Below are 24,504 nucleotides of genomic sequence, written 5' to 3'. Positions count from 1 at the left end.
AGCCTCTCTGGTCTGCCCCACTGGGGGCTTGTGCCTCATTCCTCCCTCACGTCCTTCCACTTACCTCTCTCTCAGCCCCCTTCCTGATGTCAAATAAAATACACGTATTTTCATGAACACAAACTATCTTTATTTAACAAAACCCCGGGGGAGAGGGGGGAGAATGAAACTCTGGTGAGACTGGGGAAAGGAGGCGGGAGAGAGGAGAAGAGGGGGGGGGAGAGGGAAGGGGGAAAACTTGGGGGGAGGAAGCAAGGGGAAGAAAGGGGAGGGGAAGGTCAAGGCTCAGGGTTGGGGGGCTCTCCAGACCAACTTGATTTTCATTCAAACTTGCTCCTGGGTTCACATGTGGCCTTTAGTGCCACGCTGGCAGCTATCCTGCCATTGACGGCCGCATTCCTCTCTCTAGTGCAGAGATCATGGACATTGGGGGCAATCCCCCCAAACCTGAATAAGGTCCATGATCTCCACCCTGGACCAGGAAGGCGCCCGCCTTCTCCAGCCCCTGTCAGGCTCCTGGGAGCTGGCAGACTGCTCCTGGCGAGTGGTGGAGGGCTGGCTGCCAGTCTTTGCTGGCTCATGTTTGGGGGCCACTGGATCAGGGGTAGTGACTGCTGGCTCTGGCCTGGCAGGCTTGGAACTGGCACAGACACTGTGGCCAGAGTCAACCCCTAAAGGCTCCGGGGAGGGAGGAAGGAGAGGAGTGATCTTGGTTGAGGCTGGAGTGGCCACCAGGGCACCCTGGGAAGTGTCAAAGTCAGACAGGACTCACAGATTTGGCAGACTGCTCTGTTTATTTCAGCAAAGCTTTGCTAAAATGCATTCAGAAAATGTGAGTACCATACAAGGTTCAAACCCCTTGATTTTATACAGTCAAAAGGCCAAGTTAACAAGATCAAAGGGTGTGGCAAAACTTCACATTATTAGTGTGGTTAAGTATCTTCATTTCAATATCAAGCACACAGCAATCTCCTGGCTATATCTCCCTGATTATCTAGAATTGCTTTCTGTCTAACACCTAATGTTTCTCTTCCTGTTAAACTCAGGCCCAAATTGGCTAGCACCTTGATCTGCATACCTACAATCAACATTAACATACTTTTCTTCTTCCTCTTAAAAGACAAACAGAATTCCTTCAACTTATTCAATTATTACAGTACAATTCATCTTTCTCCTACAGTATAATTCTTTCTACTTTCACAATCCCTCCTTTTGGTCAAGCCTCGCCTATGACCAACAATTACTGGGTTCCTTGCATTAACCGTTCTTTGTCTTTTTGTTCATTAGTGATATTTAAAAGCATCAGATTAGCACTCTGGTGAGGGGACATGTCTGTGACATGTCTTGCACAGTTTTGGATACAACAGGAGATTAACTGAAAACATACAAAAATTATTAAGATTCCAAATAGGATAGTCAGGGCTTCCTGAAACAACCAGTTTCCTATGCCAGAGAAATTGGACAAGTTACTTAGCCATTTTCACAGGGAACTTGGCTCTTCGTTGGAAAGGTATGCAATCTTTTTTAAGTAGCTAGCGCGATCTATTATATCATTGGTGTTGTCTGGTATATATACACAACATTCTTTGCCAATGAGAGCACAGGTCCCTCCTTTTGCTGCCAGCACTATATCCAATGCCTGACGGTTTTGGAGGACCACTTGTCTGATCGCTCCTGTTTCTTTGGCCAGGGCCCTTAAACTTTTTCCAGTTTCATTTTCCATGATTTTAACTACTGTTTGTAACCTCAGAAGCCTTTTTGCATGATGTATTACTCCCCCAAGTGGGTCAAAGGAACCACCAATAGCCTCTTCCCAAGTTAAAGGGCTTATGTGATTCACATACCATTGGGCATCCGACAAGTCCCTTCTTTTTCGCCTAAAATTACGGAGGCGTTCTCATGGGAAGGACTCTAACACTCGGAATGGTGGGAAGAGTTGGGCGGGATAACAGATACCTGACCAGTTAACTGGTAATGTGGTATAGGCCTTTGTTCCACAGACCCAATGATGCCCTATCAAAGCCGGGAAGGGTCGGTTGCACCCCTTTGCCATATAGGTGTCTACAAAGGAGGAGTAATATCCCCCGAAGGGCACACGGTGATTCTCCTTACGGGGAGTGGTGTTATTTGCATGGCATTAAAGATTGTACTGATGTTACAATATGCTGGAGACAACTGCTCCTCCCCAGATTCAGCCCCGTCCCATTACACACCAAACACCAGTGACCTTTTTTCTCCTCCACACTTATCCGTTTAGATACATTTATTCCCACAATTATTCCCACTGCTTCCCAAGTGTCATTACTGTTCCATGTCTTGTTAAACGGGTGAGGCCTGGGGAATTAAGTGGGATTGCCAAGACAGGAACCAGCTTGTGAGTGGGATGGAATGTGGCTGCAGACCCAGCAATTAGAGATATTAAGGGTCTGAGCGATCCATACTTGCTGGTGGATAAAAGAATTGTCATTGTCATTGTGGATTCCCCAGATCTTAAGACACCAGTGGCCGAGGAACAGCCCCCACCAGAGGCACATGTTGGAGGCAAGACCCTTTTGGTTCTGACAACCTCCACTGAGGGAACCGCAGTTACGGTTTTATGTCCACCAGGCAGCAGGCGCTAGGCTCACTACTGCTTCTTCTTGGGCCTTGCTTTTGGTCCTCATCTGCTTCAGGCAATCCTTACGTGAACGTAGGTTGTAAGGTATTGCAGGCTGTTCCTCTACGTCTTCTTCTGGAGTCAAAATTGACTCTGCATGGTCCTGAGGTGATGATTGGTCCGCTGGGGATGGTGCCTTCTTACACTGCGAAGCCTGTATCCATGCTGCGATGCCGGATAACTTAACAGCCGTCTGGGCAGTGAGCAGCACCTGATGCAGGCCCTTCCACCGGGGTTCCATGGCGTGTTTTCATTGGTGGTGTCGTACGTAGACCCAATCACCTGTCTCGAGAGTGTGGCAGGCATCCGAGGTGGGTTCCGTCGGCCAGGCGGCTCGAACCTGTGAATGGAAGTGACTTACAGCTTGCATTAGTCCCTTGCAGTACTGAAGGAGTGTACTGTGAGTCAAGTTCAAGTCTGAGACTGGAGTAATGGTAGCCATTGTTCACATAAACAATTTCAAAAGGACTTAGTTTATGTCTTTGGGATGGTAGGGACAGTGCAGCAGGTGTGTGACATGTAACACACGATCCAGGTGCTGAACAAGTTGTTCAGTAAAACGTGTACCCCGGTCACTGGACAGAGTGGCAGGAGTTTCTTTGGCAGGCATAATATGATTTAACAAACATTTGGCAACAGACAGCGAATCAGCTTTGCAACAAGGAAAGACTTCAATCCAACCCGAAAATAAGCATACCATAACCCAAATAAATTCATATAGTTGACACACAGGCATTTGTACAAAATCAAGCTGCCAATGCAAGAACAGTGCTTGGGGCAGGCCCCAGAACCCTTGAGCTACCTTTACAGGTTTGCCAACATTGTAGCTTTGGCAAGTGGTACAGGCGGCACAGTGGTGAGCTGCAAAAGAGCTGAAATGGGGGGCCCACCATTCTGCCTTAGTTACAGCAGAGATCATACCCTCCTTTCCGACATGCGAAACGCCGTGTAGCAGGGCGGCCAGAGCTGGGTAGAGCGAAAAGGGGGCCACAAAGGCACCAATAAGGGGGCGCCAAAGGGAATCAGGGTGTAGAGAGCAACCCTGGGCGACCCAGGAGTCTTTTTCTGTTTCTGAGGCAGAGTCTTGGAGCAGGTGAAGCAAAATGCAGGACAATGTAGCACTTTAAAGACTAACAAGATGGTTTATTAGATGATGAGCTTTCGTGGGCCAGACCCACTTCCACAGATCAAAAACCAGGAGCAGGGTGACTTTAGAAAGGGACTGCGGTGGTACAGAAACAGAAAGGGAACCGAGAAACGCACCTGGGGAAGGTTCTATGGCAGCATTACCCTTAGCAACATCAGTATCTGCTGTGGAGTGACCAGGGCACTTAACAATAGCTAATGCAGATGGGAGTGCATACAGGAGAGCAGCAATGTAGGGGCCATTCTTGATAGGGGTACCAGCAGAGGTAAGGAAACCCCGAGCTTGCCAGAGGGTGCCAAAGTCATGTACAACCCCAAAAGCATATCGAGAATCAGTATAAATGGTGGCGGAGCGTCCCTCAGCCAGAAAGCAAGCGCGGGTTAGGGCAACTAGTTCAGCGACTTGTGCTGAGGTCACAGAAGGTAAAGGCGCAGCTTCTAGGGTTTCAGAGAGTGATACCACAGCGTATCCTGCGAGGAGACGACCTTGGCTATCTCTAAAGCAGGAACCGTCAGTGAATAACACAAGGTCGGAGTTAGAGAGAGGGACATCAGAAAGGTCGGGGCATGAGACGGTGACAGCAGAGACACTTGCAAGGCAGTCGTGGGGTTCACCGTCATTAGACAGAGGAAGGAGAGTGGCAGGGTTCAACTGAGAACAGCACTTTATGGTGATATGCGAAGCCGAAAGCAGTAAAAGTGAGGCGGGCGGAGGAAAGGTGAGCTGTATTACATTGTAGCAGGAGAGTATCTATAGAGTGAGGGACCATGAGAGAAACAGGAGAGCGGAGGACAAGGGACTCAGACATTTCAATTAGGCGTGCCGCGGCAGCCACAGCACGCAGACAGGGGGGTAGACCTTGGGCAACAGGATCCAAGGTGGCAGAGAAATAAGCTACTGGACGATTTTTGCCACCATGCTCCTGAGTAAGAACCCCAAGTGCACAACCAGATTGCTCGTGGCAGAAAAGCGTAAAGGCTTACAGTAGTCAGGTAACCCTAAGGTGGCGGGGGGGGGGCAGTGAGAAGCACTAAAGAGTCAGTTTCTGAGGCAGATAATGAAGGGGAACAGAGGAGTAGATCATTTACACATTGGACCAATGTGGACCCAGAGGGGAAGACCAGGTCAACAAGGTCTTTGGCTAATGCTTGGGAAAAGTAAGACGGGCTTTCTGTCTTACTTCAAAGTAAGAATAAGAGCCTCCGGAAAAGGGCACTTTTTCCGGAGGATCGGGGCCAGACTAGACGCTCTTTTCCGGCTTTTTTAAAAGCCGGAAAAAAGCGGCAGACATTTTTATTTAAATGCCGCGGGGGATATTTAAATCCCCCGCGGATTTCCCTACGACGACTAGTGAAATTTACATGCCCCTTCCAGAAAAGGGGCCAGTGTAGACGTAGCCCATGATTTACCATCAGCTTTTCGAACTGGGAGGAGGATAGGGGTGTTACAGGGGCTGGAACAGGGGACAATAATGCCTTGTTCCCACAGGGTGGATATGATCGGAGCTGAAACCTTTAAATCCCAAAAACCCGGTGCCACGACCCCTTCTCTGACCTTATCCCCATTCTTGGTACCCTCCCCATTCCCAGTACTGTCTGCCCTGCCCTGAATAATGCTGTATTTGCAGAGCTATCAACTTTTGTGAGGACTGCTTCTCTTTCTTTTTAGAGTGTAGTGGCAATGCTCTGCCACTGCTTGCAATTTGTCCATGGTCTTGGCCTCCCATCCAACACTTATTTGCTTTAACATACTGCTAATAGCAGATAAGAGGCTATTAACAAACGCATGCGCCAGGGCGCCCTGTCCATTTTTACCTGGTTGCTGTATCCCAAAAAACCCAAAAAAACCCAACCAACCAAACAAAAAAACCATCAGTCAGTCTGTGTGATAGTTGCCCGGGTTTTTTTCTTTGTTGCTGTTTACGGGGTTATAAGTAGTTTACACAGTTGCAGGAGGTCTGCTTCAGAGGGTTCATAGGCATTGCACACTAGCAAAATTTCTCTGCAAATTTGGTAGGGTTTTCCTGGGGCTTTGGAAAACCTTTTAAAATCGAGTGGAGCTCCGTGTGGGCCAAGGGTTTATAGCTTCAAGTAGGACCGGTCTGAGTCTTCTTGGAGGACGGGGTAAAGGGAAGCGCTCGATCTGGTGGTGGGAGAGGAGGTTTCCAATAAAGCTTTTTCTTATAATTAGAATTTTTAAGGGAGGCGAGCTTCGATTCAGTTCATTTAAGATTTGCCTCGTCCCACCACTGCATGAAGCAATCTACCTCTCCTCTAGCCAATTTAGTTTTTGGGAAGGCCAAGTTTGTCTTTTAAGACGTCCACTTGGTCTTTGTTCCAAGATCCTAACAGTGGCCACTGAGTTTTGGGATCCCCCCAGAGTCAATCTAGATCATTTTTCCAGAAATTTACAGGAGTCCGGACCCTTTCTAAAATATATAAACTGAGCCAGGGTCCCTTTAGGGAACTATCCCTGCTTAGACGTCTAGTTACCCATACAGGAGGACTTCATACACCAATTACACAAGGAGGAAATTCGGGTTCGTCAGAGCGGTGCCCAGTGCAACACACAAAAGAAGCCCACAGGCTACTGCCTCAATCGCCCTTGCGTTCACTCCAAGGATTTTATCCAAGGTGCGGTGCGGCTGCGATTGTGCAGATTCCAGTCACACAGACCGCGGGGACAGGAGCCCCTTGGTCGGCCAGTCCCTGGACAGGGATGGCTCCCAGACTCACTCACACCACAGGGAAGACGGATAGACACAGAGACAAGACAGTCCTCAGTCCGGACAAAATAATTACCTGACCAGAGTCCTGATGTTAGATCCCGGGATCCCTACCAGAACAGAGCAGGAACCAACAGGTTCGATGGCGTAGACTTCGCTGTGGTTGTGCACCTTTCCGTTCTGGCGGAGGACCGCTCGGGCCAAATGCCCAGGTGCCGGCTACCACGGTCATCCTGCAAAACAGTCAGGGATCACACAGCCTCAGCGAAGACGGTTGCCATCTCAGTGGGACCTCCAAATTGTCAAAGTCAGACAGGACTCACAGATTTGGCAGACTGCTCTGTTTATTTCAGCAAAGCTTTGCTAAAATGCATGGAGAAAATGTGAGTGCCATACAAGGTTCAAACCCCTTGATTATATACAGTCAAAAGGCCAAGTTAACAAGATCAAAGGATGTGGCAAAACTTCACATTATTAGTGTGGTTAAGTATCTTCATTTCAATATTAAGCACACAGCAATCTCCTGGCTATATCTCCCTGATTATCTGGAATTGTTTCCTGTCTAACACTTAATGTTCCTTTTCCTGTTAAACTCAGGCCCAAATTGGCTAGCACCTTGATCTGCATACCTACAATCAACATTAACATACTTTTCTTCTTTCTCTTAAAAAGACAAACAGAATTCCTTCAACTTATTCAGTTATTACAGCACAATTCATCTTTTTCTTACAGTATAATTCTTTCTACTTTCACAACTTTGACCACCAGGGTCTGAAGCCCCACAGACAGGGGCCACGGATGGGGAGGGGGAGAGGCAAAGGGGGCAGTTGTCTCGGGAGCTGATGATTTAAAAGGGTCCAGGCCTCTGGGTCACTGTATCGACTATTATGGCAGCCGCCACTGCCAGAGACCCGGGCAAATGAAATCAGTCCTAGAGCTCTGTCTGGTGCAAGGTGGGTGGCGCTAAGGCCTGATTGGCCCTCGCCTTGCCCCTCCTACCTTTAGCTTTGCCCCTTTGAGGGGGTCTAGAGCCTTGCCCCTTTGAGGGGGTCTTGAGCCGACCCCCTCCCATACATTACCCAGGGCCCGACAACGTCTGTCACCAGCCCCGTTGACATGAATGTGCCCCAAATCCCTCAGACCCAGTACAGTCCCCCCCTCCTTCCCCCCCCGGATCCTTAATTCTTCTCTTGTCATCTGATTGCTTCAAGCATTGTTACAGGCTGGGGACCGACTGGCTAAGCAGCAGTTCAGCAGAAAAGGACCTGGGTATTCCAGTGGATGAGAAGCCGGAGATGAGTCAACAGGGTGGCCTTGTAGCCAAGAAGGCTAATGGCATATTAGGGGGCATTAGGAGGAGCATTGCCTGCAGATCCAGAGAAGTGATTATTCCCCTTTATTCGGCTCTGGTGAGGCCACATCTGGAGTATTGCGTCCAGTTCTGGGCCCCCAACTACAGGAAGGATGGGGACGCATTGGAGGGGGTCCAGGGGAGCTTGACCAAAATGATTCGGGGTATGGAGCACATGACCTATGAGGAGAAACTGGGGGATTTGGGTTTGTTTAGCCTGCAGAAGCAAAGAGTGAGGGGGGATTTGATAGCAGCCTTCAACTTCCTGAAGGGAGGTTCCAAAGAGGATGGAGAGAGGCTGTTCTCAGTAGTGAGGGATGGCAGAACACGGAACAGTGGTCTCAGGTTACAGCGGGGGAGGTCTAGGTTGGATATTAAGAAAAACTATTTCCCTAGGAGGGTGGGGAAGCCCTGGGCTGGGTTCCCTAGGGAGGTGGTGGAATCTCCATCCCTAGAGGTTTTTAAGTCTCGGTTTGACAAAGCCCTGGCTGGGATGATTGAGTTGGGGTTGGTCCTGCCTTGGGCAGGGGGCTGGACTTGATGACTCCTGAGGTCTTTTCCAACTCTAGGATTCTATGATTCATCCGTGCGATGTCACTGGAGACGCAGGGAGGTACACTGTGGGCGAAAGCCCCGATCTTGCTTCTGGTTTTGTACAGGCGGCCGTGAAAGTAACTTTACAGTTTCTCACAGGTACTGTCCTGTTGCAGCCCAGGTCTTTGCAGTTCTTGCTGGAGCTGCGCACCAGGGCACTTTCACCTCTGTGTTCAGGATTCAGAGTTATCTCTTTTCCCAAAGATCTTCCCTGGAGCTGTTCAGAGAGAGCTTGCTCCCTCTCGCCACAGTCTCTCTTAAGGCAACCATGTTCTTCAGAGCCTCTGGCCTGACGTGGAACGGGACGGGGGACACCACAGAAGAGGCCAAATTCGCCGGGGGAAACACTCCAAGGAAATGGATGCTAAAGAGGGTCCATTCGCCAAGACTCATGTGCAGGGCCTCTTTGATTTCAGTGTTGTCACTATAGACCAACGCGCGCCCGTTGAGATTATGGTCCCTGAGCCTCTGTTTGTACAGCGGGACGTTTTCCTCCTTCAAGCCGATTGTGTCCATCTGGAAGAGAAGTGGGAGCACCCGTTAGTGCCGTGCATCTACTGAACAGGTCGCCAAACACGTTTTTAGGAAGGGTCCGCTATAGCTCCCGAGAGGAACCTGTCTGGGCTTGCTCAGATTCTAGCAAACAAGGCGGGCCGGCCGGCTGTGGGGCCAGGTATGGTACCCTGCACACCCCACTGCCGTGTGCTTGGATTCTGCTAGGGGCACCGCTGAGCAAGTTGGCACGGCAGGGGAAATAGCATGCTCTCTGCAGGCAAAAGCTAGCAATGCAGGGACCACTGGAGGGGTGTGTTGAAATGAAGAGGGAAGGTTTCCTGACCCTGCTTGTAGGCTGGAGGGAAGCATACAGTCAGCCTGACGGGGGTGGAGTTGGGCCTCTCGACCTAAGGCTATATCTACACTGCGGGCCTTTGCAGGCAGAGAGTATGCTAATGAAGCACTCGTTAGCAACTTCTTGTGCTTCATTAGGGGTGTGTCTGGACTACATGCCTCCGTCGACGGAGGCATGTAGATTAGACAGATCGGCAGAGGGAAATGAAGCCACGATTAAAATAATCGCGGCTTCATTTAAATTTAAATGGCTGCCCTGCTCTGCCGATCAGCTGTTTGTCGGCAGATCGGGGCAGTCTGGATGTTCCCCTGTCGACAGAAAACCCTTTTGTCGACCGCCCCGGTAAACCTCATCCCACGAGGCATAACGGGGCGGTCGACAAAAGGGTTTTCTGTCGACAGGGGAACGTCCAGACTGCCCCGATCTGCCGACAAACAGCTGATCGGCAGAGCAGGGCAGCCATTTAAATTTAAATGAAGCCGCGATTATTTTAATCGCGGCTTCATTTCCCTCTGCCGATCTGTCTAATCTACATGCCTCCGTCGACGGAGGCATGTAGTCTAGACACATCCTAGCATGCTCTCTGCAGGCAAAAGCTAGCAGTGTAGACATAGCCTCAGGGTTCTTGTGTGTTATTCTGGATAAGGGGTATTACACTGCAGGCCTCCAGCAAGAGTATTTATGTTTTTGCCTCTCTTCTCTCTGGAGTGCATAACAGACAGCTACGGGTCTCCCAGTCTTAAAACCGACCCAAGTCATTTCAGAGCGTAAAGGATGAACCCGGGGAGAGCCAGCCAATGGCTTCGGGGTTGGAGGAAAGAGCTCCAAGGAACCGAGTTGTTCCAAGAAGAAATGTTTTGTGCAAACCAAGAGTCAGGAGCAGCAGAAAGTGGGGGAACTAGCAGAGCCCGGACTGTGGCCTTGCCCCCTACATCACCCTTTCCCCCTCATCCTCACTCTGCCCATTCCCTCTCATGTGCCCACCCTACTCCTGAGGCCTCAAACCCACACTGTGCCTTCCCCGAAAGCCCCCATCCCACACCGCCTGTTCCCCTCAACATCCTACCCCCACTAGTTCTCGCTCCTCTCCCTCCAGTTATGCACCAGTTATGTGGGACAGTTTTCTCCCAGCTCTGGGGCCCGTAGTCAGGGCTGTCCCTAGGCCCATGGGAAATATGTAGCTGCATAGGGCACCGGAAAATTTGGGCACCAAATTTTTGAGTTCCCCAATGCAGCAGCCATGTGTTCTTGTATGTCTGAGGATATGCCTCTGCCGGTTCGTCTCTGGGGACGGTGTGTCCTGTCTGCTGCAGGGCTTTTCCCTTCGCCCTCCCCCACGTGCTCCTCTCAGCTGGCAGTGTAATCCACACACCTAGTGTGTGTGGTTCACTGTCCCTTCGTGTGGCAATTGGACCTCTTACAGCCAGAGATAAGAACAAGGGAGCTCTACATCCTAAGCTGGGAGCCAGCTGCCTTCATGGCTCCAGCTGTCGAGGCCTCTAGGGGTGTGTCTAAACTACATGGCTCCATCGATGGAGCCATGTAGATGAGGCTGATCGGCAGAGGGAAATGAAGCCGCGATTTAAATAATCGCGGCTTCATTTAAATTTAAATGGCTGCCGCGCTCTGCCGACCAGCTGATGATCAGCTGTTTGTCGGCAGATCGGGGCAGTGTGGACGCTCCCGTCGACATGAAAGCCCTTTGTCGACCTCCCCCTGATGCCTCGTGGGATGAGGTTTACCGGGGAGGTCGACAAAGGGCTTTCACGTCGACGGGGAAGCGTCCAGACTGCCCCGATCTGCCGACAAACAGCTGATCATCAGCTGGTCGGCAGAGCGCGGCAGCCATTTAAATTTAAATGAAGCCACGATTATTTAAATCGCGGCTTCATTTCCCTCTGCCGATCAGCCTCATCTACATGGCTCCGTCGACGGAGCCATGTAGTTTAGACACACTCCTAGAGGGCCTAGGTTCAAATCTGCTACGGGGTTCAAATCAGCAGCAGCAGCAAGCTAGCAAACAGAGAGGATCTGCAACTCTGCTCTAGTTCCTGAGCCCTGCTTGGGGTAGGGAGGTAGAAGGAACGACCAGACCTCCAGCAGAAGCTGCATGAGGGGAAAAGGCCCAGGCAATCCTGCAGAAGGGCCCTTAATTATTCAGGGCCCCACGATTTGCAAAGATGGCTCTGCCTGTAGCCATCATCTGTGGGCAGCTGCTGTCACATGAATGACATGCTTCTTGCGATGAAGAGGCATGGACATTCTATCGACAGCTGGCCCTGCTCGAAGGAAGGAAACCCAAGGGTGACCCACCTCTCGGCAGACATCCTCCACCGTCATACCCAGCAGAGTGCAGGTGCTGAGCTTGTCGAATTTCTTTGTCCGTTTCAGTCTGTGGCTGCCACGTTGCAGCTCCATCTGTCTTTTCAGGGATGGGTCCAAATTGACCGTGAAGGGGAGGTAGAAGAGGGCCTCCTCCACCCGAAACCTGCCGCACAGGAAAGTGTGGAACAGCTCGGGATCCTGGTCCAGTTCCAGCAGCTTTTCCATCTGGCCTTTCAGCATGTCCAGCTCTTCCATGTACTTCTCGTAGACCTCCCACAGAGACATGTCGGGGCGGAGCGGGCTTCCATGGCAGCTGCCCATTCGACTCCTCTGCTCCTCATCCTCGATGCACTGCAAGAGCCAGCTCAGACGGCACGGCCACTGGTTGGCAAGGAGCACCCATTCCACCACCTTCTTCGGACACACTTCATCCTTGGGGATGTTACTCGCCAGCAGCCTGATGGTGATGGTGACGGTGTTCACGATGCGCCGCATCTGCACCACGTTGTCTGTCATGAATTCCTTCAAGGCGTCATCCAGGAGGTAGTCGAAAGCATCTTGAATGAGGTCTTTGGCTCGGATACCTTTCCCGCAGCTGCCGGTTCCCAGCGCTGGGGTTCCAACCATGAGAGGTATCTGGCTGTCCTCTGCAACTGGATTCTGGGCATGGTAGCGAGAGATGTTGAGGAAGTCAGAGCTGGCTTCCATCTTGCCATCCTGCCGGAAGCCGACCTCTGCCTCTAGCTGCTCCTTGCGCGCGATGATATTCCTGATCAGCCTCCGCTTGGTGTCGCAGTCCATCCGAGGGACAGAGAAGGGCAGGGTGATGATGCGGTTTAAGAACTCGTAGCCGTTGTTGGCCATACCTCTCATATACTTGGAGCTTTCCACGCAGTCGACAATGATGCTGGAGTCAACAGCCAGGATGGAGATGAAAGGGGCGTCATCGTCTGAGAGGAGGATGTTCATGGCATCAAGGACGCCCACCACCTTGTCAGGGCTGCATGTATCCAAGTGGGTGATCTCCAGCACCACCCGCAGCTTCCGCCGCTGGAAGATCTCCATGTACTGCAGGAACCCAGTGATTGTCCTGACTTCGCTTTTCACGCAGCTCATGAAGCCCAGCTGTGCGCTGAGAGCCGTCTGGTTCATCTGTCTCTCCAGCTGGCTCTTCTGGGTGACGATAATGTTTCGTACCACTGTGATAGTGAGCCGTATGGCAGCTGCTGCAGAGACGCTGACAGCCGTCACCCCAATGCCTTCCACGACAGCTATGGCGTCTCCCGAGGCATCCCCGATGGGGATCCCAAACACTAGGAGGAGACCACCCACTCCAATAGCTACCATGATCAAAAGGATCACAGCCACCCACAGCGGGAGGAAGAGGAACTTCTTGCTAACCCATTCCTGATCCCCTGGTCTTTCGATGATGCTACATTTCCTGTCTATGGTCCTGTAAATGCTCATGGGTAGGAGACCAAAGTGGCTTTCGATGCCGTCGCACAGTGTGGTAATGAGGCCTGCCCAGAGCTGGTCGCAGCCCGCGTACTCCCAGGCGCTGAAATGGATGAAGACGTGTTTCACGTTCCTTCTCCACTTCTGCTGCTCCGTCAGGACCGGCCGGTAGAAGATCATGAGTAACAGGAGCTTGAGTAGATCCCGGCCAGTGTTGTCACGCTGCATCTTCTGCGTCCGCTGAAATTCCTCCTGGTCTTTCTTCTTCGATTCGTTTTCCATGTTCTCTGAGATAAAAGAGGAAGATATGTTAGGTACCTGGCAGTGCCTTAAATCTCTCCTCCTGAAGGGTCTTCCAGCTTCACAATCCCTCCCTTCTGGGAAGCAATCAAGAATGGGTAGCTCTTGGCAAAGCCATCCTTAGGATTGATGGGATCCTACGCCATACTATTAAACTGGTGCCCATCTGCCCAACAGCAGCCCAGATGGATGTTGAATTTTTAGCGATGTGATTTTATAATCCTCATCCACACACTAATAAACAAACACATTTTAAACTAAGGTCCTGTCGACTCTCACAGTAAATTCAGCAAACATTTAGCAGAGGTTGGCAAATGCCTGTTAAATGGCTTCATTACCATGTCGTCGATGTTCTGCCAGTAGCTCGAGCAGACTTTGTCACTTGTAAATTAACTAGATCTTCTAGAACTTCTGCTGCTGGAGGAAGCAGAGCCACAGACCATGGATAGGAAGAGGCAGGTGGGTGGAGTGGACATGAAAACCCAGTGCTGCTCCAAATTTTCAGGTCCCCTATGCGATTGCATAATCGGCAAATGAGTACGGGTGGCTCTGGCTCTTTGGAGATAGTTGTCATCCACTAATCCCCATCCCCACAAGGTTCCTTCCCCGTCTTACGTTCCCCGGGGCAGTACTCACCCTTGATTTTGTGTAAGAGCAGGTTTTTGCAATGTCCCCATGGTGCATAAAACCCAGCAGTCACTGGCGTGGGCACAGTGTACAGGGCCTTCGCTAAAGCGAGGCAGTAGATATCCTCCTTGGTCTGGAACCCTGCAACGGGGATGAGGTAAAACACGAAGATTAGCCTCACCGAGCGCATCCTCAGTGGATGCTCAACAGTGTCTCCGCTAATATTTTTCGGTTCAAGGTACTAGGTACAAGGGGAGGGAGCAAACAAATGTCCGAAACCAGACAAGTTTATTTTAGGCTATAAATATTGGGGTGCCTGGCCTTACCCCCTTTGCATGGCCGAAGGGACAACAGAGACTTACTGACTGAATTGCTCCTCGTCCTGGGGCACTCATGAGTTGGTGCACGTGTAACCGCAAATCCAGGGCACTAGATCTGTGACTACAGGGCTATAAACCTGGCCAAGTGCCTCTGTCACCAGACGGTGTCTGTGGTCGGTCTTTGTGCATAACAGCGAGATCTGCAGCAGGAGCAGGCTGCGTTACCTGCACTGACCACTGATAACACCAGAGCTCCAAGAACAGAAGCACTGAGCCACGCTGCTGAGGCAACCACATCACAGCTCTTAACACTAGGAGCCCGTAAGTACTCCTGTAGACCCTGCTTTCGCTGGCATTAAGCCAAACAGCGTCCACAGAGCCCCCTGGCACTCCTGCGCCCTGCTGTGCAATGCAGAGGGAGAGATGGAGAAGAGAAAGGCCCACGTGTTCCTTTGCCCTGGCCCAGGCTAGCCTATGCCACTTCCCATGGTTCTGTGGGCCAGACTTGCAGGGCGGGGAAAAGAGATGTAGAGGTCATGGTGGGTAATCAGCAGAACATGAGCTCCCATTGTGGCGTTGGGGCTTAAAAAGCTATTGTAATTCTGGGATGTATAAACAGGAAACGCTTGAGCAGGAGTAAAGAGGCTGTCTCGCTTCTGTGATGGATGGGAGGCCCACTGTTCTTTTCTGAACATCCCAGTATTCAGTGACTAAAGGGTTAAACCTAGCTAGCTAGAAAGTGTTGGCAGGGAGCCAGGAGCACCAGTGAGAAGAAAGAGTTCAGATCTGCATTAAAAGGGAATCTGTCTGCTGTTTTTCTTTGTGAGTTTAATCCTGGAGCTGTGGAAGGGGATGAGGGGGGGGATGAATTGAACTGGGCAGGGACATCATGCCTAAAAAAAAGAATACCTGGGCCTAGAATTGGACTGGACCTTGGAAGTGTGGATCCTTGAGTAGATAGAGAATGTTTATTTAGATGCGATCAGGTTATTTTTTTGTTTTGTTGTTTGGTTAAACTCCTCTGTGCTAAATCCATATCCCCTCCTCTCCCCACTATAACTTTAAACTGAATCCCAGGGATGCAATTGTCTGTGTTTTAATCTGTTCTTTTCTCAGTTGCGCTATAACTCCTAGCAGCCAAGTCAGCTTTACAAATGAATACCTTTTTGTTTTCTTAATATAATCACCTATTTTAAGGCTATGATCTGATTTTGTATCCTGGAAAGTAATAGGAGGTCTGTGTATACCTGCCTAAGACTAAGAGGACAGCTATCAGAAATTACAGTTTGTTTTCATTTTTCTTTTTTTCTTTCCAAGTGCTAAATAAAAGGGAATAATGACATCTCTGGATCTGCTGGCAATGCTCCTCCTAATGCAACCTAATATGCCATTAGCCTTCTTGGCTACAAGGGCACACTGTTGACTCATCTCCAGCTTCTCATCCACTGTAACCCCCAGGTCCTTTTCTGCAGAACTACTACTTAGCTGGTTGGTCCCAGGCCTGTAACAATGCTTGGGATTCTTCTGTCCCAAGTGCAGGACTCCGCACTTGTCCTTGTTGAACCTCATCAGATTTCTTTTGGCTCTTGTGTAAAAGAGTTTGGGGTACCCTTCTGGAATACGTTCCCAAGTGACTTCTTCCTGCGTTCAAGAAGAAAAAGTTTTTTTCCACTTGGGTAGAGGCAGCAACCCTCCTAAGCTCAGGGAATCTGTGACCTTGGGGAGTTTTGAAGCAGAAGCCCATAGAGACACGGTATTTTAAGGTCTCTTTTGGGCCCACACCTTCTGCACTCCAAGTGCCAGAGTGGGGAACCGACTTAGCCTCTTTATTCGGCACTTGAACTTCTGCTGCTGGAGTTCTGTGCCCAGCTCTGGTGACCAGAATTCCAGATGGATGTTGATAAATTGGAGAGGGGTCATGTGAAGGCTGTTTCCCACTCTGGCACTCCAAGTGCAGAAGGTGGGGGCCCACAAGAGACTTTAAAATACCCTGCCACTGGAGGCTTGTGTTGGTGTTGCTGCCATCATCCAAATGCACAAACCCCTTTGAGAACCAGACAGGCGCATTTCAGAATTCCCTCCTGTGGGGTACCTTCCTTGTCCTTGACACTCCCTCCAGAGAGAGCTTGAAAACCTGTAATTTCTCCTAGAAGTATGGCTTGCTGTCTTAGGCACGTGCATACAGAACCTTCCGCCCTCTAGGATGCAGGAATCAGATCATGGTTTTAAAAATGTGACGTCTATTAACAAAACAAATACACTTGGTGAAACATTACTTAGAATCATAGAACCATAGAGCTGGAAGAGACCTCAGGAGTCATCAAGTCCAGCCCCTGCCCAAGGCAGGACCGATCCCAACTAAATCAACCCATCCAGGGCTTTGTCAAGCCAAGACTTAAAAACCTCTAGGGATGCAGATTCCACCACCTCCCTAGGGAACCCATCTCAGTGTTTCCCTACCCTCCTAGTGAAATAGTTTTTCCTAATATCCAACCTAGACCTTCCCCATTGTAACTTGAGACCATTTCTCCTTGTTCTGCCATCCGTCACTACTGTGAACAGCCTCTCTCCATCCTCTTTGGAACCTCCCTTCAGGAAGTTGAAGGCTGCTATCAAACCCCCCTCGCTCTTCTCTTCTGCAGACTAAACAAACCCAAATCCCTCAGTCTCTCCTCATAGGTCATGCGCTCCAGCCCCCTAATCATTTTGGTCGCCCTCCGCTGGACCCTCTCCAATGCATCCACATCCTTTCTATAGTGGGGGCCCCAGAACTGGACACAATACGCCAGATGTGGCCTCACCAGAGCCGAATGAAGGGGAATAATCACTTCTCTGGATCTGCTGGCAATGCTCCTCCTAATGCACCCTAATATGCCATTAGGTTTCTTGGCTACAAGGTCACACTGTTGACTCATATCCAGCTTCTCATCCACTGTAACCCCCAGGTCCTTTTCTGCTGAACTGCTACTTAGCCAGTCGGTCCCCAGCCTGTAACTATGCTCGGGATTCTTCCATCCCAAGTGCAGGACTCTGCACTTGTCCTTGTTGAACCTCATCAGATTTCTTTTGGCCCAATCCTCTAATCTGTCTAGGTCACTCTGGACCCTATCCCTGCCCTCCAGCATATCTTGGAGAAACTGGTGTTACAAAGAAACTGAAAAAAGAAAGATTAAAACACAGAAAATCGCTTCCCTGGGATTCAGTTTGAAGAGTTCTAGGGTAAAGGGGGATAGTTACATGTGCTTAGCAAAAAGAAGTCCAACAAACTAAAAAAATAAAGAAAATAACCTAGTAGCGTCTGACTAAAAATTCCCTGTTCTACTCACATCTCTCTTGTTCCAAGATTTAGTCTTTCCCTAGCCAAGAAAGTCGCTGGATTCTGCTTGCCCAGGTTCCTGGCTTAATTCACATCTTCCAGGCATGATCACACAACAGGCACATCACTGCTTCCAATTCAAAACCCCAAATTCTGTTTCCATTTTCTTTCCTGGCCTCCTGTCAACTCGCTTCCTGCTTCTCTAGCATTCCTGGAGACTTTCTAGGACCTTTTGTCTATGGTTTCAACCTTTCCAGGCAAGACAGTTAGGGTTAAGTCCCAAGACTTTCAGGCAACCGTCTGCTTTTGACACGACCTGCCTGTTTCTCTTCAGCTAACTCTTGCTTACTTTGGTTCAGGCCTCAGGCCTTACACCAGGCCCATGCTTCAGGCCCATCCTTTCTAGTACAGGATGTAGCCTGGTAACAAAGCCCTGACTGTGGTATCAGGAAACCTGCGTTCTATTCCTGCCTCTCCCACAGGTTGGAGAGGTTATTCCCTGTCTGTAAAATAAGACTAATGATACTAACCTTCCCTTTTTAGACCTACACACAGCAACTAGGGATTTTTATTAACTACTCAAATATCGGTGAGCCTGGCTCGCTAGATGAACCATCCGGTTCCTCTTGGAATCATGTTAAATGCTTGATCCCCATGACCAAAGTCTCAGATACTGGGAGAAGTGACAGGGGGGAATAAAAGCTGCTGTCTGAGGTAAACTACCTGGCAGGAATCCCCTGGAATGGGAGCCATCGCTACCAGGAGCCCAGGAATAACAAGACTCCAAAAGTCCAGCTGCCAGGCAGTTTGACCATCTCCTTCAGGCCAGTGGCCCAGAATTCCAGGACATCTTTGGGCCTGGGTTTAAAAAGAGGCAGTACCGTGTGCTCAGCCCCTTTTTATCCATCCCCTTTCCCTCCATTGGCACGCAACCCTCAAATGGCCAAAGGTTTCCCTTTCCCTCCCTCCTTGGTTAAACAAGCTGGTTAAACAGCTCGAGGTGATGGAGTGATAAGCACCCACTGACAGAGTCGCTCGGGTTGCAGGGCCAGCGTAAGTCCGCTTTTAAAACTGCCGGCCATAGCTGCAGCTACGGGAGGGGACTCTAGCAAGGGCCTGGAACAAGGAACAGGGCTCCACTCCTGCATGGGATTCGGGCTTCCCCCAGGCAGATGCTCTGTTGCTGCTTTCCTGTCTCTCCCTTCTCCAGGTGGAAGGGGACGGTTAGCCAGTGTTCCCTGCAAGCTGAGCTCTTGGGCGGCCAGCCAGGAGACATTCAAATGCTGCCCAGTTTGCTAGCCGGTAGCATGTGTTTCTAGTGGTGGTGCATGTGGTGTACTGGGTGTAGACATAGATCTTGTTGTTATAGTAACTGCGTTAGGTCACTGGGGGTCAGCCCAGCTGGTTTGGGTTTTTTCTAGCTAGCTCCGTGCTATGCAATAAAATGGACACTTGCAACTAATCAAGCTCTCTGTATTTCCACTGATTTCTTCCCATGCTGTGAAACTCCACGTGACGTAACAGTGCACATCCGTGCATGCCTTGGTGCACATAACAAAATGTATTCCGCACAGGAGTGGGGGAAAAAGTAGAGGCATTATTGCCGCTAGCTCCTTACTGAAACTCAGTGAAAGGCAGGGGAAATGAGAGATCAAGATCCTGAGACTGACAGTCCCCAGGAACAACGGGGAGAGGCTAAAGTCCCAGTTCAGCCTGACTGGCAGAGCAGGGAGCCAGGAGGGAGCCAGGGTCGGCAGAGTGGGACTGAGCTAAGGAGAGAGCAGGGGCCCGCACTGAGCTGGGGAGCAGGGCTGGCCTCGGGGAGGGAGAAGGGGAGGCCGGGGTCAGGATCGGGGGCAGTGCGACTGGCCTCAGGGAGGAAGGGGGTCAGAGGCAGCATGACTGGCCTCGGGGAGGGAGAAGGGGAGGCCGGGGTCAGGATCGGGGGCAGTGCGACTGGCCTCAGGGAGGAAGGGGGGGTCAGGGGCAGCATGACTGGCCTCGGGGAGGGAGAAGGGGGGGCCAGGGTCAGGATCTGGCCCTTCCCCCCCAGAGCTGCTCCCCATCCCCTCTTCCTTCCAGCCAGTTCCTGCCCCCCCCCCCCCAGCCAGTCCCTCTTCCTCCCTCCCCCCTGCCCAGGATCAAGTGTGTCCATTTTTTGGGGGGAGGGTCTACCTCGCAACCCTACGAGTCAGACCCAGCGCAGGCACCAAGTGATGGGGACTGCCAGAACTTTGGGAACCTGAGTCTGCGGGGTGGGGGTTTGTGGCAGGTCAGGAGATGAAAGGGGAAGGCACTAAGGGACAGGGTGTAGGAGACAGACAAATGCCTTGGGGCCAAGTGGAGACAATGAGGAAAAGGACAGGAGGGGAGGTGTCAGTGGGGGGGGGGGGGGGACAGGATGATGCTAGGAGAGGAGAGGGGAAGGGCTTTGGGGGCTAGAGGGGAGAAGGGGAGGTGCTGGGAGAAGGCTTGAAAGAAGGGGTGGGCATGAGGAAGGCGGAGATGGAGCAAGGCACGTGTAAAGGCACAGGGGCATGAGGGGAACGGGGGCAGAGGGTGGTGAGGGAGTGGGCAAAGTGGGTAGGGGCAGTGAGGGAAGGGGGAGGCACCAAGAGGGTGCAGGGGTAAGGGAAGGTGCAGGTGCCAGGGAGTCCGGGGGGTGAAGCAGAAGGGCAGACACCTGCAGGGGAGGGACCAGCAGCAGAGGAGAGAGGCAGGACAGGTGTGTAGAGGGAGGTGTTAGAAGAGGGGAGGAGGAGGGGTAGCTCACATGGTCAGAGTGGGGCTACTGGAGGAGTGGGCACAGGGGGAGAGAGAAAGGCTACTGGAGGGGGCAGGTCTCGGGAAGGCCGAGGGCAGTGAGAAGGGCAGGAGTCAGGACAGCAGAGGTGGGTGAGGGGTTGGGGGGGCAGTAGGCACCAGGGGAGCTGATGGAGGAAGGGAAGGAGACAGGGCAGCAGAGGGGAAAGGTAAGTGGTTCATAAGATATTTATGAATAACTTGGGTGCCACCATGGCACATCCAAACAAGCCACACTCAGTACTGGTGCACAACACAAAATGTATTGTGCTCATGGGAGGAAACTCTTAGAGGGAACACTTCCCCCAGCCTCCCCACCCCCCAAGTTAATGTCTCACACATTGGGTTAATGCAATTGCAGGATCGTTGCATGAGGGGGGTTTGGTGAGGGCCAAACTAATCCCTATTGGTAAGTGGATGGTGGGAAAAGTCCTTGGGGGGGGGGAGGTCACATGACACCTTTTATTTCTGGTCATGTGTCCATATTGCCCTGAAAGTGTTACCTCCAGAGGCGTGGCTAATGGGAGTCAGGGGGTGTGGCTAATGGGGGTCAAAGAGTACATTTAAAAACATTCTTTGGGTGCACACCCTAATGAAATGTGCTGCGCACGCCAATGGGCAGAGAGCAGATCCAGTCCTGGGAGCAGGGCTGCAGCCACAGAGTTGTAGACGCCACCCAGAAAGCAGATCCGCATGCTGGGAGCAGGGCTGCAGCCACAGAGTTATAGACGCCGCCCAGAGAGCAGATCCCCATGCTGGGAGCAGGGCTGCAGCTGTAACCCACCCACCTGATGTGGGTCACTATCCTATGGAGTGGCACTGAGACCACTTCCAGCAAGCAATTATTACAAGGGAGCTCTTCAGCCTATGCTGAGAGGCAACTGACTTATAACTCAAGCTATAGCAGCTCCTGCGCTAAGCTCCAAAAGTCCCAGGTTCTAATCCACCTGGTGGCAGTTGCACAGCCATGGAAGCAGAGGGGCCAGGGAACCCTCTGTACAGGGCTCCCCCCCCCCCCCCCACACCCTTGCTTCCTGGAATCAGCCACCTAGGTGAATAAAGCTGGAAACCCCCATGCCTATAGCTGTGCACCTTTGCTAAATAGCTACAGCCATTCTAAAGTGCCCAGATCTCACAACAGAAAGGAGACGTCCCAATGAGCTGCTAAGCTGTGCTGCCTGCCACGGACAAGTAGCTCCAAGAGGAGCAAGTGCTGTTGACTCTGGAGCCTAATGATGGTGGTGTCTTCCAGCCATTTTCAGATTAGTACAGCTGTGAACCAGGTGCCAGCTGGCCATAGGGTCCCATAGACCTGGCTTGTGCAGCCTAACCTGATAACCAAGCAGCCCATCCATTACTAGCCAGCCGATTACCTTGGGCATGGGAGACCATCGCACTCGTAATTCCTGGGGCCTTCACGCACTGACAGGGCTTGACTTGATCGGCCAGCTAGGGAGAAAGAAATAAACAGAAGGCAGAGGAGTCACCAAGAGATCAGAAGACCAGCACGATGCCTTATAGGCCGTTCAGCTGTGAAGAGTCACCAAGACAGGGCAGGTGATGCTAACCTGAGTTAGTCCATTAGCTGCGGCTAGGCTGGGCCACGAGAGGAGAGACAGGCAGTAAATCTGCAGCTGTCAGACCATAAGGAGGACACGGAGGTTTCGAAACCAGCTCAGAGAACAGGGCTGGGTAAGATGCAACCTACCAAACACTGTGATCTGGCCGCTTTCTGTTTAGATCCTGCTTCCCATGCCGCCGAATTCTAAGTGGGGACTCAGGCAGCAGGATCCAATTTTAAATGATTCACGGCTCATGGTTACAGCAGGGGCAGGAGCCACGAGCCCTTTAAAAAGCTGTAGCCACGCTGGACAGCTGCCAGTAGTGGCAAATCTGTGAGCTCTTTTCTGTGCTTTTAATTGAAAGCCTCAGCCACGGAGAACTCTGAGGGTGGGCTAGTCCACAACACCGCCCCTTCTGCCTCAGGCTCCGCCCCTTCTGTGGGTGGAGCCGGCCTATGACCCCATACCAAAATCCATTAAGTGGCCCCCTTCTGAAAATTATCGCCCAGCCCTGTCACAGAATCATAGAAAAGTCTGAGTGGAAGGGACCATGATAGGTCCAGTGTTTCGCAAACTTTTTTTATAATGTACCCCCTTTAAAAAAAAATGTGTAAGTACCCCCAGTACCTACAGTTTTCAGACACACACAATTTTTTTCTACCGTTGCAACACATTTGTTTAAACAACTGCATCGTAGCCGGGCGGGCGATGGCATTTTTGGGTGTAAAAGGTACAAAAAGAATAAAGCGCTGTCAAACTGAAAACTAAAATTCAGTTTTCTCCAAATTTCAGTTGTGTTGACGTGTCCCCCAGACATCTCTTGAGTACCTTTAAGGGGACTCGTACCACTGGTCGAGAAGCACTGATCTAGTCCACCCCTGCACCGAGACAGGACCAAGCATGTTTGTCTCACCTCTTGGCTCCTAGGACACGGCTTGAACTAACGCACTTGGAAAGACATTATCGTATATACGCCCAAAGTGCTTCGTCTCAGTGTATTACCATAAAATCTAACTGACCAAACTCTGACCTTTCATTTCCCTGTCACTTGGCCAGCCACAGCCTCACAAGCCTTCGGCGTCGATCTCAAAGCCTTCGTCACGCTTTTACACACCTGTGCTGACACGCTTGTGAGCCAGGCACACTTGTGCGACACGTCCCAAAGCACTTGCTCCAGGGCATTACATCGCACTTGCCTGCCTTTGATGGACAGGAAAAGGGAGACCTGAAAGGCCTCTCCAAGGTGACCAGCGCGAGAGTGAGCGCAGAATTGAGGAGCAAGGGTCTAACACACAACTCTGTGCCTTAGTCACTAGGTGGCATTAGATTAGAACCCGGGAGTTCTTACACCCAACCCCCTGCCCCCTCCACTAGGCCATGCTGCTGGCCTCCCGCCTCTCCCCCAGGGCTTGGAGACAGACGGGAGGCTGGAGCCAGCCTGCGCAGAAGGGGCTGTAACGCTTACAGCTCGTTCATGACACTGCCCCTGCGCAGCCCCTCTCAGATCCACACTCGGAACCCACAAGAAACACCCCAAGAGCGGAGATGAAACCGCCACTCACCTGCAGCCCAGCTTCCAGGAAGGGCAAAGCAAAAGCGGCGCTCGCGGATTCCAGCCCAGCCTGGCACCTGCTTCCTGAACTTTGGCCCCTTTCCTCCAAGATAGCAGGAGGCTGCTCTGGGCCTTTTGTGCCCACGACGGGGCAGAAAAGCAAACTCAGCTGTTGGTTCCATCTTGCGGGCAGAGCCCCGGCAGACAGTGGCAGGCGGGGGTATCGACTGACCCTCCAACCCAGGATATTCCCCCCACACCTGGATTCGCTTCCTAGTCATCCCCATCTCCCTGCACGATCCTTGTTTCTCAACCCGCCGGTCCGAGAAATTGTCAGAGCAGGTTGATCCCGACCTTGCCAAGGGCTTAGGTTACATCACAAGGCTTTGCCGCCACAGCTGGCTTGGCTTGGGTGTGTGGCAAAAGCCCCCCCTCCCCCGGCACAGCTATTCTGGCAAAGCCGCCAGCCATCACCACCACTGCCCTGCCTCTGTCCTGCTCCTCATCCCCGCCCCCACTCCTATCCCCTGCTCTCCTCCATCTCCTCCCCCTTCCCTTCTCCTGCCCCTCCCCATTTCCACCTGCCCTGCCCTGCCCATCCCCGTCCTCTCCCTCCCCCCGTCTGTCCCCCTCTTATGTGAGGGCTTTGCTGGAAACGCCCCCCCCCCCCCAAGCCAGGGAGATCTCCCCTCCGGGAACAATTCAGCCCCCCCCCATCTCGCTCCCTCCACTCCACAGTATTTCCTCCATTCCCCGCAGTTGAAAATTGAGCTCCCCCATCCTCTCAGGTGACAGTCGGGCTCCCCCATACACAGCTGCCTAGGTAGGCACCTCCGCAGCCAGAGCCTGCCCCTGGCGCCCACGTCCCCTCCCCGACTGCCTGTCCCAGGCGACCACCTGAACCTGCGTCCCCCATTCCCTC

At 51.7% G+C, this 24,504-nt stretch overlaps 1 protein-coding gene across 1 annotated transcript; it reads right to left on the bottom strand.

Moving 5' to 3' along the window:
* Positions 1-10,308: 10,308 nt before the first annotated feature.
* LOC142825319 (NTPase KAP family P-loop domain-containing protein 1-like) lies at positions 10,309-14,220 on the bottom strand. The gene is made up of 3 exons (XM_075917259.1): positions 14,040-14,220; positions 12,981-13,390; positions 10,309-10,314 (listed from the first exon to the last, which is right to left on the bottom strand). Exons 1-3 carry the CDS (start codon positions 14,218-14,220, stop codon positions 10,309-10,311), a joined length of 597 nt encoding a protein of 198 aa, XP_075773374.1.
* Between the last annotated feature and the right edge of the window lie 10,284 nt (positions 14,221-24,504).

The sequence above is a fragment of the Pelodiscus sinensis genome, unplaced genomic scaffold (genome assembly GCF_049634645.1).
Source record: "Pelodiscus sinensis isolate JC-2024 unplaced genomic scaffold, ASM4963464v1 ctg50, whole genome shotgun sequence".
NCBI lineage: Eukaryota > Metazoa > Chordata > Testudines > Trionychidae > Pelodiscus > Pelodiscus sinensis.
Note: the sequence above shows the minus strand (reverse complement) of the source record. Positions and strands in the feature narration are given on the sequence as shown.